The sequence below is a fragment of the Martes martes genome (assembly GCF_963455335.1).
Source record: "Martes martes genome assembly, chromosome: 3".
Taxonomy (NCBI): Eukaryota; Metazoa; Chordata; class Mammalia; order Carnivora; family Mustelidae; genus Martes; species Martes martes.
Genome location: NC_137890.1, coordinates 158,883,349 through 158,901,507, shown reverse-complemented (window position 1 = coordinate 158,901,507; position 18,159 = coordinate 158,883,349). Strand labels below are relative to the sequence as shown.

The window sequence follows — 18,159 nt, the reverse complement described above, 5'->3', positions numbered from 1 at the left end:
AGATTTCAATTTGCCATTTTGGGGGGAGTATTTATGGCCTATCACTTAACACTGTCACTGAAAGATAATATTTCAGTGATTACTCAGCGCTGACATTTTATTATTTAATATTAAAGTCCCATCAGAAATCCCTAGCCTGATAAGCTAAAAATGAGGTTTGAAAATAAAGCACCTGGCAAATCTGATTTGCAGTGATCCAAATGGCATTTTGTCAGATGGGAACTAATTATCAACCTGACATGATTTCAATCTGCTGTCATTTTATGAAATGGGATCGGTTTGCTCTCCGTAGAGATGATCAGGCTTGCCGCTCTTCAGCTAGACACCCAATTTCACCGACTCTCGTGAGATTCTTCTATTATGCAAACTGGTGGGAAAGCAATTACGTACTCCAAAAGATTAAGACTAAAGATTTCATAATCAGAGAATTGTCATTTCACCTCTTAAAATGTAAATTCTTCCCAGATGTTAAGATGCCTTTTTTATTTCACACAATGTCACTTAATGATCTGAGGACGCAACCCCTCGGAAAGCAATTTTATCTCCCAAGTTCAAAGATAGAACTCTGACAAGAACTCCAAGGTTCTGCCCCGGGGAGAGACCACCTAAGAGATGAAGGACTCATGGAAGGGAATACAAGCCTCTTCAGGCTTTTCAAGGCTACTTAGTGGACTGTTGGAACAAAACCTGCATCCTTGCCGATGGGACCCGGGTCATGCCGTGTCTTGTGAGAAAGCTCCAAGAAGAGGACAAGAGTTCTGCTGGGACTGATGCCCAGAATAAACACGAAAGGATGCATGGTGTAATTTCATGCCCCTCTAAGATAGACTGTATTGATTACAATGGAAAGTCATTAAGTCTGTTTTTCTGTCCATTAATAAGTTGTTATTGTTCACATGTAAGTACATGATTACTCTGCGTGTAACCACATCCTATAGAAATCCAGACCTTAAGAGTATATAAACACTGTATTAATTCAATAAAGCATCTACTGATCATCAGTCAGTAGTCCCCTCACCATTTCAGCTCTGATCACCAGCTTCCTCACCTCCCGAAGGTGACACTGGACATTTGACTATTACCAAGCCAAATGCTCCAGCTGGCCAGGAAGGCAGTTTGAGTAGAGACCAGCAGGAGGTGAAAGTGCTGTTTAAACAAGAGATACTTTACCCTTCTTCACCTTATGAAGAAATGCTTGGGGGACACCTGGGTGGCTCAGTCGGTTAAGTGTCTGTCTTCAGCTCAGGTCATGATCCCAGGGTCCTGGGATGGAGTCCTACATTGGGCTCCCTGCTGAGCAAGTGAGTCTTCTTCTCCCTCTCCCTCTTCCCCCAAACCCCCTGCTCGGGCTCGATCTCTCTCAAATAAATAAATAAAAATCTTTAAATAAATAAATAAATAAATAAATAAATAAATAAATAAATGCTGGAATGTCCATTGACAGAAAGAAAGGACAATATCTCTCACGACTCCATGCCAGGAAATGTGCCACATGCCACATTTAACACTCTCACACACAGCAGACCACAGTCAGCAACTTGTCCCAGCCTAGGCTGTTTTACCAACTGTCACTGAATGGACAAGAATCTAAGATGTTCTTCATAAAAATACAAAAATGTCCAGAGAAGTCCTGTAAGTTTCCTATGGGGACAGTCAACGGGAGGGGATCTCCCAGGTCAGTTCTCACCTCCCAGTGTGGAAAGGGAAAGAATAGGAAATATACTTTCTATGCAGGACCCAGGTAAGCCTGCCCATATCTGCTGATAAACTCAAAAGTGTTAAACAACATTTTCATAATTGTCAGCCACACAAAGTAACATTTACCTTTAAATAACTACCTTCCACTTAAAGGTTTAAAAATAAACAATAAACAATAAACAAACAAAGAAAGAAAGTTTTAAAAGTAGGCCAACTAAATAGAAAGAAAAAGTTAGTATGATCGAGAAAGGAAGTCTGAGGAGAAAAGGAGGAGAAAACAGGGCTCCCTTCTGGTCTTGGGATATCTGATTTCTCGTTGGGTGGGGCTTCCCGGACAGAAGCAGCACTCTCAGGGGTCTGGTAATGAAGGAGGGAGGAAGTTCCTCACAGAACGATTTTGCTTCCGATGGGGGGGGGCGGGTAGTCACCACACATGAGAATACATGGAACGTGGGAAGCAGCGCCCTCGGGAGCCCCGATGTGAGTGAGACCGTGTTCTCCCCAGCACCACTGCAGCTTGCTTCATGTGCAAACACAGCGGTCTTCATGTCCCACATTCCCAACAGGCAAGGGGGCCTCCCCGGGCTGCCCCCTCCTCAGCAGGCCCAGCTCCATCGCACGCACAGGGCCCAGCACATGGAAGAAAACTGGGCTTCCGGTGAGGAAGCCATTCCCATTTCCACCATGGCTCTGACAGGAGAGGACAGAGGGAGTCGGGGGGAGGCAAGGGAAAGTATCTCAGGGCAGATGGAGAGGAGGAGAAACTTCTTCACCTTGAGGTCTAACGGGAAACCCAAAAATGCTACTGTGAGCCTTAATTCCATGTGTTAACTCGGCTAAGCCACGGCACCCAAACGTGTTGTCAAACGCTGGTCTAGGTGTTGCTGGGAAGGTACTTTTCAGACGAGATGAGTTTTTAAAGTGGTAGGCTTTGAGTGAAGTGATTACCCTCCAAAATGTGGGTGGGCCTCATCCAATCCAGTGAAGGCCTAAGAGCAAAGAATGAGGTTTCTTAAGAAGGAACTCAGGCTCAAAACTGTAACAAGGAAACCCCGCCTGAGTTTTCAGCCTGTCTGGCACTACAGATTGAGAATTTGCCCGTTCTCACAGTTACATGAGCCAATTCCTTAAAATCAATCTCTTCCAATATTTCTCTCTTTTTCTCTTCATATATATTTTAGCGGGGGTGGGGGGTTATTTTATTTATTTATTTGAGAGAGAACAAGAGTGTGGGCAGGGGGGGGACAGAAGGAGAGGGACAAGCAGACTCTGTACTGAGCCACAGACCTTCACACGGGGCTTGATCTCACGACCCTGAGATCATGACCTGAGCTGAAATCAAGAGTCAGATGCTTAAATGGCTGAGCCACCAAGCTCCCCTCCATGAAAAGGTTTTTCAATACCCCTCAATGCTTAGTTGGATTTCCTACTAATTCCTTCATTGATTCATGAGTATGAGACGTGCCCCTTGAAAGTTCTGGGCAGTGGAACTGCGGCACCTGGGTCGGCCTCTGCATTCAGCCCCTTTTTTGGGTGTATGGCCACAGGCACATGACTAAAGCAAGTATGACACAATTCATAAATGTGGCTCGGTGAGATGTAGCTTGCAGGGAGGGACCACAGATGTGAAGCACCCAGCTCAGAACCTAGACAGATTCAAGCTCACTAAATGGTGGTTTGGAGCTATTATGGTTACACAAAGGTTACTAATAAAATACACTTCCTCCTACCCTCAGTGGGGAGAAAGACAATTAATATAATGTTTTAAAGACCAGGCAAGTGATATCAAGGGTGACTGCTGGAATTCAACGGGGGGGGGAAGCGTATGGGGCCCAGAAGGAGAAGTCTACAGGTGAAAACAGGGTGACAGGGGACCAGGCATCAGGTGGAAGCCACTGCACCAGCAGACCCAGGATTCCAGCAAAACCAGGGAACTAGCCTCCACATGAGCGGGTCAGACACACGTGTGAGGAATCGCGCTTCCACGCATTCTGAAGCTCGCTCCTACAAGGAAGGAGAGAGGGAGGCAAAACAGAAACAACCAGAAAGAGTCACCCATGTGTGCGTTCTTTTCAGGACCATACAGGTAGGTTGGGCAGACACAAATTTTGGCTAGAAATCACTGTGACTTCTGAGTCTCAAAATTTACACAATTAAAAAAAAAAAATCAGTACAAGGCAGAAGATCTTTGGAAAAGAAACTTTTGGAACTTTTGAATATTTGCAGAGGGCACCACCGGTCTGATAACACATACAGGGCCCAGAGTAAGAATTCTAATAGATGAGAAAATTCTAAATGGATTGTTCTTGCTTTTTATGCCCATTAAAAAAGAAAAACATACTCCATTAACCTAAGAACATGGTATTAAAAGATATGCAATCCAGTAAATGCTGGGGAATGACCTTTAGTAAATCTTTAAAAAATAATTAAGATGTTCAGAGATCAAGCCTATTTTTAATTTTCTTATTTGGCTTACTTGTTTTTTCGTATTTTGTCATGACTGTGACCTGCTCATGGAGAGAGGAAATCGTGTTTTTAAAACCCTGCCAAGAGGAAGTCTAAAGAGAAAGGGTGTCATAAGCGAGTGGGGGACATGTCTATGGTCAAGTGAACACATCCGGGGAGCCAACATCTGCCCAGATGCACTAGAAAAGGTAAAAGTCTAAGACTGGAGAGAGCAAGGATTTGCATTCCATGATGGTACCGACCTGGGTCACAAAGGCATTTATAGCTGGTGCCCACGCTGTGGCAGGTGCCGTGAGCGCAGGGGCTGAGAGCACAGAAGTCCACGAGCTGGGCGCATGCTGGCCCCGTGAAGCCCGCGCTGCAGCTGCAGCTGAAATGCAGGCCGTCCACGTGGCAAGTCCCATTATTCTGGCACGGGGACGAGGCGCACGGGTCCACCTTTTCCTCACAGGCTGCGCCGAAGTATCCTGCCAGAAAACACAGACAGGGGAACGGATAAAAAATAAATGAAACTGTGTTCACACATCATAGCTGATAAGCTGGGTACACGTGGCACCTGGGTGGCTCAGACCTTAAGCCTCTGTCTTCGGCTTATGTCATGGCCCTGGAGTCCCGGAATCCAGCCCCATATTGGTCTCTCTGCTCAGCGGGGAGTTTGCTTCTCACTCTCCCTCTGTGCTATCCCTCTCTCTCTCAAATAAATAAAATCTTTAAAAAATAAGTAAATAACCTGGGTCCATTCCTAAATTTCCCCATTGTGAAGCGATTAACTCATTTAACAGTTTCCAGATACTGACAACCCAACCATAGGGGGAAGGCAGGTCTTCTTAGCTTTGGGAATGGGGGGTTAAAGTATTAAGCCCTGGGCTTCCAATTTGTTCAAATGTAAGATATATGACCACTCAGTTCAGACACCCAGGGATGTGAATATATTTACAGGTGTACATGGGCATATGTATATGTGAATAATTAGTTTAGAAAGATGCTGAAAAAAATTAGTGGTGATTACCTTTAGGAAGGTAGGACTGGGGTCAGTGGAGGGCTTTGTCCTCTTATTTCATACACATTTCTGGGGGAAAGGCATTCCTTACCTTTGCTTCAAAAAGATATAATCCCGAATTTAAAAGAATAAACCCATATAAAATAGTAATCAATAAAAAGATCTCCCTCTCATATCCCTTCCACCCCATTCTTCTATCTAGAAGAGCCACTGTTAGTGGTTTCTATACTTTTTTAAGTTGGTTACTGTAATGGATAAACTCTGGTGGCCATATAACAGAATACTACGCAGTAGTAAAAAGGATCTAAGGTCTCACTTGTGCTACAACGTGGATGCACCCCACTTTCTTAGCTGAAAGAAATCAATTAAAAAACAGCACATATTGTGTGATTCCACTTATAAGAAATGTCCAGAAAAAGCAAATCTGTAGATAAAGAAAATAGACTGGTGCTTGTCTGGGGCCAGGTGTGACCTTGAATGGCCATAAGCTGTCTTTGGGGTTGATGTAAATGGTCTAATATTGCATTGTGGTGATACATTTACTAAAATGCACTGAGTTATGTACCTAAAATAAATGAAATTTGTACCTAAATTTTACCTCAGGAAAGCATTAAATTTTTTACAAATATTAAATGTGCTAATTGTAGAGGTTATTTTTGTTTTGTTTCCTGTATACGTGTTTTGGTATTTCTCAGTTTTAAAAAGTGTACACACGTAAGTGTGGGTCTGTAGGGTAGTGCATCCATGTAGGGATTTCAAATGCTTTAGTAAAACCTATTCACAGTATAGCAGCAGCTTGAAAATAAAAGGAGGATGGTTCAAATTTTAGAAACAAAGTTAAATAATTTTCTAATAGACAGTTTTTATTCCAATATTCTCAACTTTTCTTGCCTATGTTTTTCTAAAAGATTTTATTTATTTATTTGAGAGAGAAAGCACAAGTGGGGATGGCGGTGCAGAGAGAGAAGGAGAAGCAGGCTCCCCACTGAGAAGGGAGCCCTATGCGGGGCTCGATCCCAGGACACCAGGATCATGACCTGAGCTGAAGGCAGACGCTTAACTGACTGTGCCACTCAGACATCCCCTCCTTGTCTACAATTAAGTTCGTGTTTACCCATCTTCACACAGAACTCCTGGCAATATTGGCAATATCTGTTGTTACTGCTAAGGACCTAGTGAATACATAAAACAAACAAAAATAGCTCCCAGACTTAATTATCTGAAGCATCCCTCATAAATTGGCATAATCAACTTGGTGTTTTTCTGTCCAAAAATAGAAAACCTTTTCAAAATTCTATTCTATTCAACATTTTATAAAGTTCCTAGTAGTTTTTAAATTTTAGAAATTGTACTAAAAATGTCCCACATTGGTTTTAATAACACTTGAATTCTCCAAAGAGTCCCTTCATGGCCTGGAATGGAATACAATTCCATCTTTTGTGAGGTGTGTTCCATTTTACTCTGAATGAAAAGGAGATACTTAAGTACTTATTACCATGGGACAAACAATGACCAAGGCGAGCCCTGACCTCTCTAATCTGCTGCCTCATCCAGAAAAGAGCTGAAATTATTTTCTTTACAGTGTCGTTGTGGGTTCTAAAAAAGTACGTAGCAAAATTCCTGAAAGAGCTCCTGATCCAATGCTGAGTAAATGAATTAAATAAGAATGGTAGGAATAAGAGCCAGAGTGGACATCTCCTGGGGTGCACCAGGTGGTTTTAACCCTTTCCATGCATTATTTCTCTGAACCCCACTGTTATTGTATGATAAAAGAACCCTTAGTACCTCTATTGAACAGATGGGACAGTGGCGACACAGAAACATATATAAAGTAGCCTCTTGAAGTCTACGTAGCTAGTAGATGGCACAGCGGGGATACTAAGCCCAAGCTCTTGCTACTCTGCAGTATGACACTGAAGGAAATCGGTGATGGGCCAATTAAGGAGTTAAGGTGTATAAACACAACCAGGACTCACGTTTCTATCCTGTTTGTATCTGAATGGAAAAAGAAATAGAAGACTCATCCATCAAGTCAAAATTGAAAAAAAATATATAAATTTTAGAAAGGCAATCACTCTAGATTCATGTTGGTAGACTCCATTATAAATATTCACATAATCTGCATAGGATATTCCAAGTAGAGTGAAAGATGAGTAAATATGCAAGGAGATGTGAAGGGTCATGACTGGGGAGAGCCCACATTTCAGTAAGGTCAAGGGGAGGGTGGGAAGTGAACATAAATGAGGCCCCCGGTCAGAGGTCCGATCGCGAACAGTCTTGCATGCCTCTGTAAGGAGTCTGCATTTCCTTCTGAAGCCCCTGGACATCATCTATTCTTGTTTTTTTGATATCCCTAACTGCAAGCAGTGTGGAGAGTGAATTAGTGACAATCAAGACTGGAAGCAGGAAACCAGGTGTTTACTAGCGTAATTGGGGTGAGAGGTTAGGAGGAACAATTTGTAGCGCTAGGGATGAAGAATGTGAGACAGTAAATGATTTCACAAGCAACACTGTCAGTTCAGGGACCAATTAGATGGTGCAAGAACGAAGAGAGGGAAAGCCTAGGGACACAAGGTAACAGAAGCCTTAAACTCCAACACCAGCAGGAGTCAGGTTGGCAGCACTGACGACAGAAGCGGGCCAGCAGCAAGACAGCAGGGAGCGGCGGGGACTGCGCCAGACCAGAGACAGCATGCCCGCCCCCAAGTGTGTCCCAAAGAGGGTGGCTGCCGCTCACCCGTAGCCCCCTGCTGCCATTTGGGAGGTGGAGCCCGTTCCTAGATCCTCCGAATTTTCAAGAAATATCTGAGATCTGGATTCTTATTGGAAGCCCTCCTAGTTGAAAACAGTGATACGTCATTTCTCTGGGAACTAAAACACATCTGTGGACCCTGTGTACATGCCTTCAGTGTGTGACTTAATGTGAACCATGGGCTTTGGAGCCAATGTGGGAGTTACTGCCCATTAGCAACTGCAAGACCTTGAGCAAGTCCTTGATCCTCTTGACCTTGTGCGTCTGCATTCACAGAATGGGCATGGTGATGCCGACAGCACACAGTTTTTACGAAGCTGAAATGAAAAATTCTGGAAAACATTTGGCACGGTGACTGGCAAATAACAGGCATTTGGTAAGAAGCAGCTACACGTGTGTTTTTCCAGACCGGGGTACAATGTGGATGGTGGTGTTACCAACCGCAATGGCCGACAGAGGAGGAGATTCCCAGAGTGGAATATTGAGCTCAGCTTTGCACTTGTTGGCTTGAGGTACTTTTGTGTTTATTCCAGTCAGTTAGCTATGCAGACCTGGTGCTCAGGAAAGAGATACGAAGGAGAAGACATGGACTGGGGATCAGGCACATATGGATAGGAATCAGATTCATAGGTGTGGATGCTAATATTTGAGGCAAGTGTCTGGAAGACAGTCCTCACTAGAACTGCCATGCTGGTACCCCCATCGCAGGTTTCTCTGCCTCCATTCCTGCGAGAAATCAGTGTCTATTATTTAAGGCAACCATCGACGGTATTCTGTCATGGAAGCCCAAGCTGAGACACCACAGCTGTGACCAGCAACTTATCTTTTTCCATCACCCAGGCAATTGTTATCCTCTGATTAATGGGACATCCTTTGTAAATGACTCACACCTTTCATAGCCACCCCTTAAATGGCTTCCAGAGAGAGAAAGGGACAAAGTTTTATAACACAAAGAAGGCAGGGCCAGAAAACCAAAGTTGGGCTCTTCTTCCTAGCTTTGCGACCTTGAGTGAAGTACTTAATCATTTTGTGCTTTAATTTTCTTGCATATAAAACGAGGATGACCCCTGCTGTGTCGGATGAATGGCAGGCAGTACTCAATAAATGTTGGAGGTTCCCTCCTTTAAGCAGGGCTTCTAGGGAAATTCCAGGTTGTAGGTACACCCAGAGTTTGTGGTTAGGGCAATGGGAGAGAGGTGGGCTTGTCCGCCAATCTCTGGAACGTCATCAAATTTCACATGAACATGAATCCTTGAGGGGTAGGAGGGTCCCAAGAGATATCTAAGAGGGAGTGTTTTGGAATCAGGTGGTTCTTACACAGTGTTCTCTAAACATATGCACAATTATTGGGCCATCCAGAGAGGCTGACAAATGGAGCTGGGGTCCCAGAGCAAGCCGTGGTGGGAAGAGGTGATAGGCAGGGGGCATCTCTAACAGCATTTCCGCACAGGTTCAAAAGGACAAGCTGCTGAAACAGTGTCTTTTAATGGCAAACACTTGTCCATACCGGGCACCGTTCCAAGCAGTTGGGCTATATTAACTCACTGAACGCTGGTCTCAGTTCTGTGAGCTAAGTACTATTATTTCCTTTTCAGATGGGTAAACAGAGGCACAGGAAGGTCAAGTAACTTGCCCAAGGTTACACAGCTAGTAAATGGCAGGACTGGAGTTTGAACACAGAGAGTCTGACTCCCAAATCCAAGCTTCTAGCCAGTGCTTTTTGCCGTAACACCTGACGTCTGGAGTGCAGCAGAAGGGCCAAGAATGTGAAAACAGGTAATCCAGGACCTGTCAGACGCCTCTGTCACTTGCTGGCTATGTGTAGCAGAAAGGGCTTGTCCTCTCTGTTATCTGCCTCCTCTGCTTTCACAGCAATAGGACAGCTGGTCACCCGGCTGCCCAGAATAATGGCTACATTGGCTGTCTCTTCTGTAGCCAGATGGAAATGACAACACTCTGGGTAATGGGATATAAATGGAAATCTCTTGAGGTTGTTTCTGAGAAACTTCCTTAAAAGAGAGCTGGCATGCACATCCACCCTTTGCCCTGTTTTATTTTATCCCTTTATTCATTCTACTGTCTGGAGCACAGACACGGCTGAGTTTTGCCCCACTTTGGTAGAAAATAACCCATAGACGGTAACACTCAGTGAACCCCAGGAAGGATAAATTCAAAGAAAACAAACAAGGACCTCATAGTCAAAATACTGGGCACCCAAAACTGGAAAAAAAAATATCCAAAGTATCGAGAAGAAAAAACCAAAATACATATATTGAACAATGAAAAGAATTACAGGTGACTTTTCATTAGGATCCATGGAGGCAAAAGACAATAAAATTACCTCTTTTTAAGGTACTGAAAGAATGAACCTATCTCCAAGAACTCTATTTCCAGAGAAAATAACTTTAAATAAAAATGAGGCTAAATTAAGACATTTTCTAATAAAGAACAGCCAAGAGAATGTTGTTGCCAACATACCTACCTTACTACAAAAACATTAAGGAGTCTTATTCAAGCAGAATATAAATGATAATATAGATGGAAATGCAAGTTTGTAGAAAGAAATGAAGAGGATTGAAAATGGTACATTCGGGGATAAGTTCTTTTTCCTTTTCTTTACTTAAAAACAACTAGCTATTTAAAGATTTTATTTATTTGTTGTGAGAGAGTACACACACGGGTGGGGAGGCGGAGAGTGGGAGAGGGAGAGGGAATCTCAAGCAGACTCCGCACTGAGTGTGCAGCCCAAAGTGGGACTGGATCTCATGACCCTGAGGTCATGAAATCAAGAGTCAGGGGCCCAAATGACTGAGCCCCTTAAACAACTGACAATTTGAAGCAAAATTAACAACATTGAATCATAATGTTATAACATACTTAGAAAATACATGACAACAATAGAACAAAGAATGAGGGAGGTGGTTGATAGCATTATACTGTCATTGGATACTTAATGCCCAGAGCAACCACTAAACGACAACAAAAAATTAAGAACCGAAACAACAGCAGAAAATAAAGATATTGCTAAAAAGCCAACTGAAGAGAAAAAAATTTTCTAAGTATTCAATTTTCCCAAAAGAAGGAAGGAAAGGAAGAATAAAATAAAGAACATGGGAGATGAACAGAAAACAGCATCCAGTCCTATGCATAATCGCACTGAATGCAAATGACTAACAATGTAGAGATTGTCAGACCGAACAAAAAAAAAGGAGGACCAAATTACATGTTCTCTAAGAGAAACTCATTTTAAATAAAAAGACATAGAGATTGATGTGAAAAGACGGGAGAAGATACATTAGGGGAAAATTAGTGTAAGAAACCTAGTGTGAAAAAAAGAAGAAAGAAAAAGAAACCTAGTGTGGCGATATTATATCAGAAAAGGTGGGCTTTAATGCTAGAAGTATTATCAGAGAGAAGGAGGGCCATTTAACATGAAAAAGTTGGCTGTCTATCAAAAAGATATAACAACCCTAGATGTGCAGACACCTAATAAGAGAACTTCGAAATACACAAAAGAAAAACCTGCCAGAGGGAGAAACAGACTCCATCAGAGAAGGACCCCTTTCTTATTACCCAATAGAATAAATTGACAGCATGAGCTCATGTCTACAATATTTCAAAATACTATTGAACCATCCTGACCTAATTAATATTAGTATAAAACCACACCCAAAGACTCAGAACACAAATTCTTTACACACACACATTAAACAAGTCAGTTATTTCGACAGATGTGAGAAAATCATTTGACAAAAATCAGTATCCATTCATTATTTTTAAAGGGGGGGTATTATCAGCAAACTAAAACAGAGGCCACTTCCTCCATCAGACAGGGCAAAAAAGAAAAACTTGCAGGTAACTTCACATTTAGTGGTGAAATAATGGGTAGCCTCCTCTAAGATAAAGAATAAACCAAAGGAAATGATTTTTTTTTATGGTACAAATTCACAAGGTGACTCCATAATTTATATCGACATGCAAGGAATGTAGAAAACCTAAAACAATGTTGAAAAAAGAAAAAAAAGGCTTAAGATTAAAAGATTTGGAGGACTTACCCTAGCTGACTTCTTTTTTTAAAAATTTTATTTATTTGAAAGAGACTGAGTGTGCACACAAGTGGTGCGGAGGGACAGAGGGAGAGGGGGCAGGGGCAGAGGGAGAAGGAGGGGCAGGCTCTCTGATCCCAGGACCCTGTGATTCTGATCTGAGCTGAAGGCAGCCACTTAACTGACTGAGCCACCCAAGCCCCCCTATGTTAGCTGACTTCTAAACTTGGTATAAAGCTACAGTTATTTACAGTGTCTACTGTCTGCAACTAAACAAAATTCTGATTGATAAACCATGCCAGTGAAATCCAATAACTAGCTCTTCTTTGAGGTCTTAGGTTCCTTATTTGTTAAAAATAGAGATGATAAGACAGCTGTATAAATCAAATAGCTACACTAATAGAGGAAAAAGAAGAGGAATCAGTGTTAACACTAACAGCAAATACTGAGTTCTCATACCAGACACTAGACCAAGCAATTGGCTTCTATCGCTTTGATTTATCACAACCACGGCTCAGTTAGGGTCTACTATTACCCCCTTTTACCAAAGAAGGCTTAGAGGCTAGATATCAGAGAACTAGTCCAGGGACATCAACTGGTAAGTGAGAAAAGCAAAAATCAAAATGAGGTCTGTGTTCTTAAGCCCTGTGCTAGGCTGCCTCCCACACGAGAGTTTGTCTCAAGGCACTTGAAAAGTTGAAGGTTCCACGCTTGCAAAAGAAATGACGGCCAGATTAAACCCATCAGTATCCTAACTTCTTTAATTTAAGATAGCTTTAGGACATGGAGATCCCTTAGCAAGTATAAATTTTGAACTCTGTGCATTGGAAATGCCCTGGGCCTCGCTGGCTCTCAGCATCTCCAGGATCACATGGAGGATAATTTTAAAGAATACGATCATGAAACTTGAGTTCTAAGGAATAAGCCTATCACGTGTACTACCAACTCCTTATAAAACCAAAAGTCATTTTTAAAATAAGCCAAATATCAGATTTGGAGCCAAGATGCCAACCCAGGCAGCCCTGACCTCCCCATCTGCCAATCAAGGCCAGATGTTGGCTAGTTTATGGCTCTTGCCATAATACAAGTTACACGGGTGTGAATGTCTAAGTTCTTGAAATTTTGACTCAAAGCTGGCTTGTAAACATGATGCTGATGACAGAGAGCTTGAATGTTACCGCATTGGAAGTGTCAAAAACTAAACTGTAGCCCAGGGAAGAAACAATGTATATTCAATTTCTGGATCTATCCATGAGTATATGTAAGTGATCCCCCAAACAGATGTTGTGCTATAGGAGTCTGATTTCTCTGTTTCAAAATATACAAGTCTGTGACTCAAAGCGAAGGCAAAGATTACTTTCAAGTACATTCCTGCGTGAACCTACGCAGTGAGCACTGTTCTGGGAGTGCTGGGAGAAAGGTATCTTGCACCACAAGGTAGGAAAGGCCTTGGGGTCATCTGTACCTGAGACTTGGCCAGCACAGATTTCATCTTTCCAGAAACATTCCAAAAATGAACCAAGATTTTCATTGTCCTGTTTTCTCCTCTGCACCTCCCTCCCCCCTCGCCCCCCTTTCCCTCAACCCTACATTACATACAAAGAATTTCAAACTCCACATTCAATCCTCGGAACCTCCAGGCTTTTTCCTGTTCCTGCATCCCGTTCTAACTCTAAAAGCAATTATTTTAGATAGCCTTTGGTAAAGTTTCGCTTTCTATTAACGTAACTCTTTCAGACCTTTGACAAGCCAATCTATCAGTAATGATCTCTTAAGGTAAATGTTCTGGAAAATTCCTTTTGCAGAATATGCAAACCAAATTAGTTACAGTGGCCAAGGCAAGAGGACTGGAAAACAAAATTTAACGTTCTTGGATTCAACCACATTCATGGACACATTCAGAACAAACAAAACACTGCTTTGTGGGATATCATACTGTAAATAATAAAAATAATAATAATAGTCTTTCTGAACTGACTAAAAGATTAACAAATTAACTATACTGGAGAAATAATATGTGGTCCCATCTGGAACCTAAAGAGCAAATATATTTGAATTTATGATCCTACTTGAAGGGCAGAAAATAAAAAAATTATTTAATAATGTTAATCAAAATGTGCAGACAGAATAAGGAAGATAGTAATGTTTTTTTGTTTGCAACGGTCTCTTCCAAGTCATACAAACTTCGTATGATATACATTAGAAAATGCTGGAAAGAAAACACAATAACCCCAGAGAAAAATTGAAACCTGTGGAAACAATGTCAGCAGTCAAGACAGTTAAAACAACTCTACTGCAACAAGGGGAGAGTTTAGAGAAGGATGAAAGCTTAAAGGATTAAAATGGAAAGCAAACAAGACAGAACTAGGCAAGAAATCTAAGGAAATAGGGGCTAATGCAAAACTATAATTTAGCTAGTTGACTATTGCTTCGAATTCTGTCTCTGAGCCAATATTTTTATGTCTATGCCTGCCAAGCATTTGTTATGTAAATAAAGAAATCAACACCCTTCAGATAGACACATTGTGGCAATCAGACCTTTGGAACCAAAAGAAAATGTTCCTGGATCATTTTAAGTTGCAAGACCAAGAAGTCACTCTGCCTAGGAAGCTATGGAGAGGTGAGCGGTCTCTGCAAGGGGAAAGACGGAATGCAGGGGTACCTGAACCTCAACTCGTGATTTCACTGGCTTGGCAAAGGGTTCACGGACAAGACCGCCTCCTCTCCCCTAAGCCCACGTCTCACACATCAGTGGATATTAATAGATGCTATCTTCAAAATACTTCCTGACCCCAAACACTGTTTGACCTCTGCTGCCACCACTCCAAGTCAAAGCCACAATTATCTCTCTCCTTGTCTTTGTAACAGTGTCCTCTGAGCAGATTCCCAATTCTGTTTTACCCCTACAACCAGTTTTCCAAGCCGTAATAGGGATATTTTCTTTCAATGTGAATTTTAGCATCGCTTTTCATTGCTCTTAGAATAAAACATGGGCTTCCCATCCATGGGCAGCAAGCCTTGTGGGCTATGACAGTGTGACACTGACTCGATGACCCCTCTTTCTCCGGCAGCTGGCCCCACCGACCTCCCTTCAGTTCCCAGAAATGACTAGCTGTTCCCCACCTAGAGCCTCGCCACATACCGTTTCCGGTGCCTGCAAGTTGCTGCTCCTACCTGCTTACACTTGATGATTTAGTTCCTGGCCTTTTTTTTTTTTTTTAAGATTTTATTTATTTACTTGAGAGAGAGAGAACACAAGTAGAGAGGGGCAGAGGGAGAGAAGGACAGAGATTGTCAGGCAGACTCCACACGGAGAGCAGAGCCCAATACAGAGCTTGATCCCAGGACTCTGAGATCATGACCTGAGTCGAAGTCAGATGCTTAAGACACCTAGACACCCAGTTTCCGTTTTTTTTTTTTTTTAAGATTTTATTTATTTATTTGACAGAGAGAGATCACAAGTAGGCAGAGAGGCTGGCAGAGAGAGAGGAAGGGAAGCAGGCTCCCCGCTGAGCAGAGAGCCCGACACGGGGCTCGACCCCAGGACCCTGGGATCATGACCCGAGCCGAAAGCAGAGGCCTTAACCCACTGAGCCACCCAGGCGCCCCCCAGTTTCCAGGGGAGTCCTGCCTAATGTTCAATAGGCAGGATCACCTAACAGGTGATCACCCTGATCACCCTATTCTGGGTACATATCCCTTTTTATTCTGTATCACGGTGCCTGGTCCACTATCTCCATGGCACTCCCCTGAATTTCTAACAACAAGTTCGTGTTGGTTTACTTGTCTATCATCTGTCTCCCACCCCCAAGTTATGTTGGTTCCTCATGTTGGTTCCTCAGCCTTGGGCCTTGGCACCCAGTAAATACTTATGGAATAAATGAACAGATGAATGAGGAGATGAGTGTGACAGAGGACATATTCTAACAGATCTGTTACAAAGCAATGTGGAAGGATAAATGTTAGTCATTAGCTGTTTTGATTACAGATACCTCAGTGAGTAATCACTGAATCAAGATGAAGGCATGAGGGCCTCCTGGGTGGCTCAGTCAGTTAAGCGTCCCAACCCTTGGTTTCTGCTCAGGACATGATCTCAGGGTTGTGGGATCAAATCCCATGTCAGGTTCTGAGCTCGGCGTAGAGTTGGCTTCTGCCTCTCCCTCTACCCATCCCTGCCCCCGAGTATATAGGCACACACACACACTCTCTCACTCTCTCTCAAATAAATACATAAAATCTGAAAAAAGAAAGGTGAGGGGATGAAAATTGGTTCATCTAAGTGCCTTGACGAGCAGCAAAGGGCAGCGAGGAGAAGGAAACATCTTGGCTCTGCAAGAGCTTATTCTTACAGAAGAGACTAGAAAGACGCATCTAGAACAATGAGGAAACAACCCGAGGCTGCCTCTTCTTTGCACAAGCGCTGACAGAATGGTTCCAGCCTGGTGTGAGTTTGGAGGGACTGGCCCAGGCTGTCTACCTGGGGTCAATGTGCGGCACAGGCTCTAGGAGCAGCAACAATTCAAAAGAAGGAGAGATCATCTCAGGGGTGGGCCGGCCAGCAAAACCTCATGGGAGAGCTGGGTTTTGCACGGGGTCTCAAAGCAAGCCCAAGATTTGGCTGGGCAGACAAGGAAGAGGAGTGATATTAGAATCAGAGAGGAGGTTTTGGCTGATGTTTATGGAAAACGTAATTGGGACCACATTTGTTCTCATTCTAAGAAAGCAGACAGTTAGGCGAGATAAAGAGGAAAAGGGAGAACATCTAGAAAAAGCAATTACGAAGCCCCAAGATGATTGCATTTACAAGGCGACTTTTAATTTTTAAGAAAATCCATCCGTGAGAGTAAAAATCACCTTAAAAACTTTTTCTTTAGCAGAACAAAAAGAGAAATTAGATCTAAGAGGGGAAAATGAAAAATAACTAGGAAATAGTCAGAGGAATATTAAATCAACTTTTCCTCAGCTTAGACTCAACAGATAAAAGACAAAAGAGACAATACTTACAGTGCATGGGTTATACGAGCAAAAGTAATTGGATATTAATAATGGAAATTTCGGGGTTTAGCCAGAAAGCTTTGTGTTTTCTTTGGGCACTCGTTTATCTGATCTATACAAACAGAGACCAACCATATACCAGGCACTGCTTTGGACCTTAGATTTTAGTGAGGAAAATAGACACTAGAAAGATAAGTTAATCGATATAATTAACTCAAGCTACATGTTACTAATGTGGGTAAGAGGTAGAGAATACTCGGGTCTATCTTAAATAGGGTGGTCAGGGAGACGTGAATGGCCTGAGGGAATGATCCACAGTCAAGTCTGAAGCAAAGCAAGACTTCCAGCAAAGGCAGCATCAGGCGCAAACACCCCAAGGAGCATTGTGTTCTGAAATGAATGGCGCCCCCTGGAGGACATTTCTCAAGCCCTCGCTGTGGTTGAAGGACAGCAGGAGGCCAGCCCCCAGCAAGAAGAGGCAAGAGAGTAGTAAGAAATAAGGTCCAGGAGGCAAGCAGGGATACGGTAGCTCTACACCACATGTTGGGGGGTGGGGGGGAATCACCTGAGGTTGAAGAGGCTTGGGGTGAAAACACGGGATTTACCTTTTAGAAAGTTCGCTTTGTCTATTGTGTGGAGAACAGACCAGAGAGGACAAGAGTGAATCAGAAGAAGTCTAGAAGCTCCCGTAGGAGTCCAGAGAGGAACCAGGAAGCCCACAAGAGGTCGGGAAGCCTGAGCAAACCACATAACCATCGTCTCTGACACGAACAACAAGAAATTTGCAATGTGAGATAGCCAGCGGATCGCCTTACACACACAAGAAAAATAATGTTTCAACTCTTTGTAGAAATTCTGAGTCTGGAGAAACACAAAAGAAAAAAAAAAAAAAAGACAGGAACTAAGAAATGGGACATGGAAGGGAGACACAGGTACTGAATACCTGCCTACCACCTCCCAGCTCCATGAGGTACACGTTCCCTTTTACATATTTTGAAACTGAGGCCCATAGGGTTAAGTAATTTGACCAAAGCCATCTGGTAATCGACAGAGTGTCCCATGGGTTCATTAAATTTGTGTCCCAAATGGAACTTCCCATCCTCTCCCCTCAAAGCTGCTCACTGCCCCGCAGCACCCCCATACGTGCAGTTGCCTAAAGCTTTCTGAAGGCTGGCTTGTCCTCCATGGTCCCTCTCCCCCTC

General features: G+C 42.9%; 1 protein-coding gene across 2 annotated transcripts in view; it reads right to left on the bottom strand.

Moving 5' to 3' along the window:
- The window catches only part of DNER (delta/notch like EGF repeat containing), a 277,810-nt gene that overhangs the window by 58,714 nt on the left and 200,937 nt on the right, over positions 1–18,159 (bottom strand). For both annotated transcript variants that reach the window (XM_080799207.1, XM_080799206.1), the window contains one exon: positions 4,407–4,631. In XM_080799207.1, the coding sequence (XP_080655333.1) occupies positions 4,407–4,631 (225 nt within the window). The remainder of the gene's footprint in view (positions 1–4,406; positions 4,632–18,159) is intronic.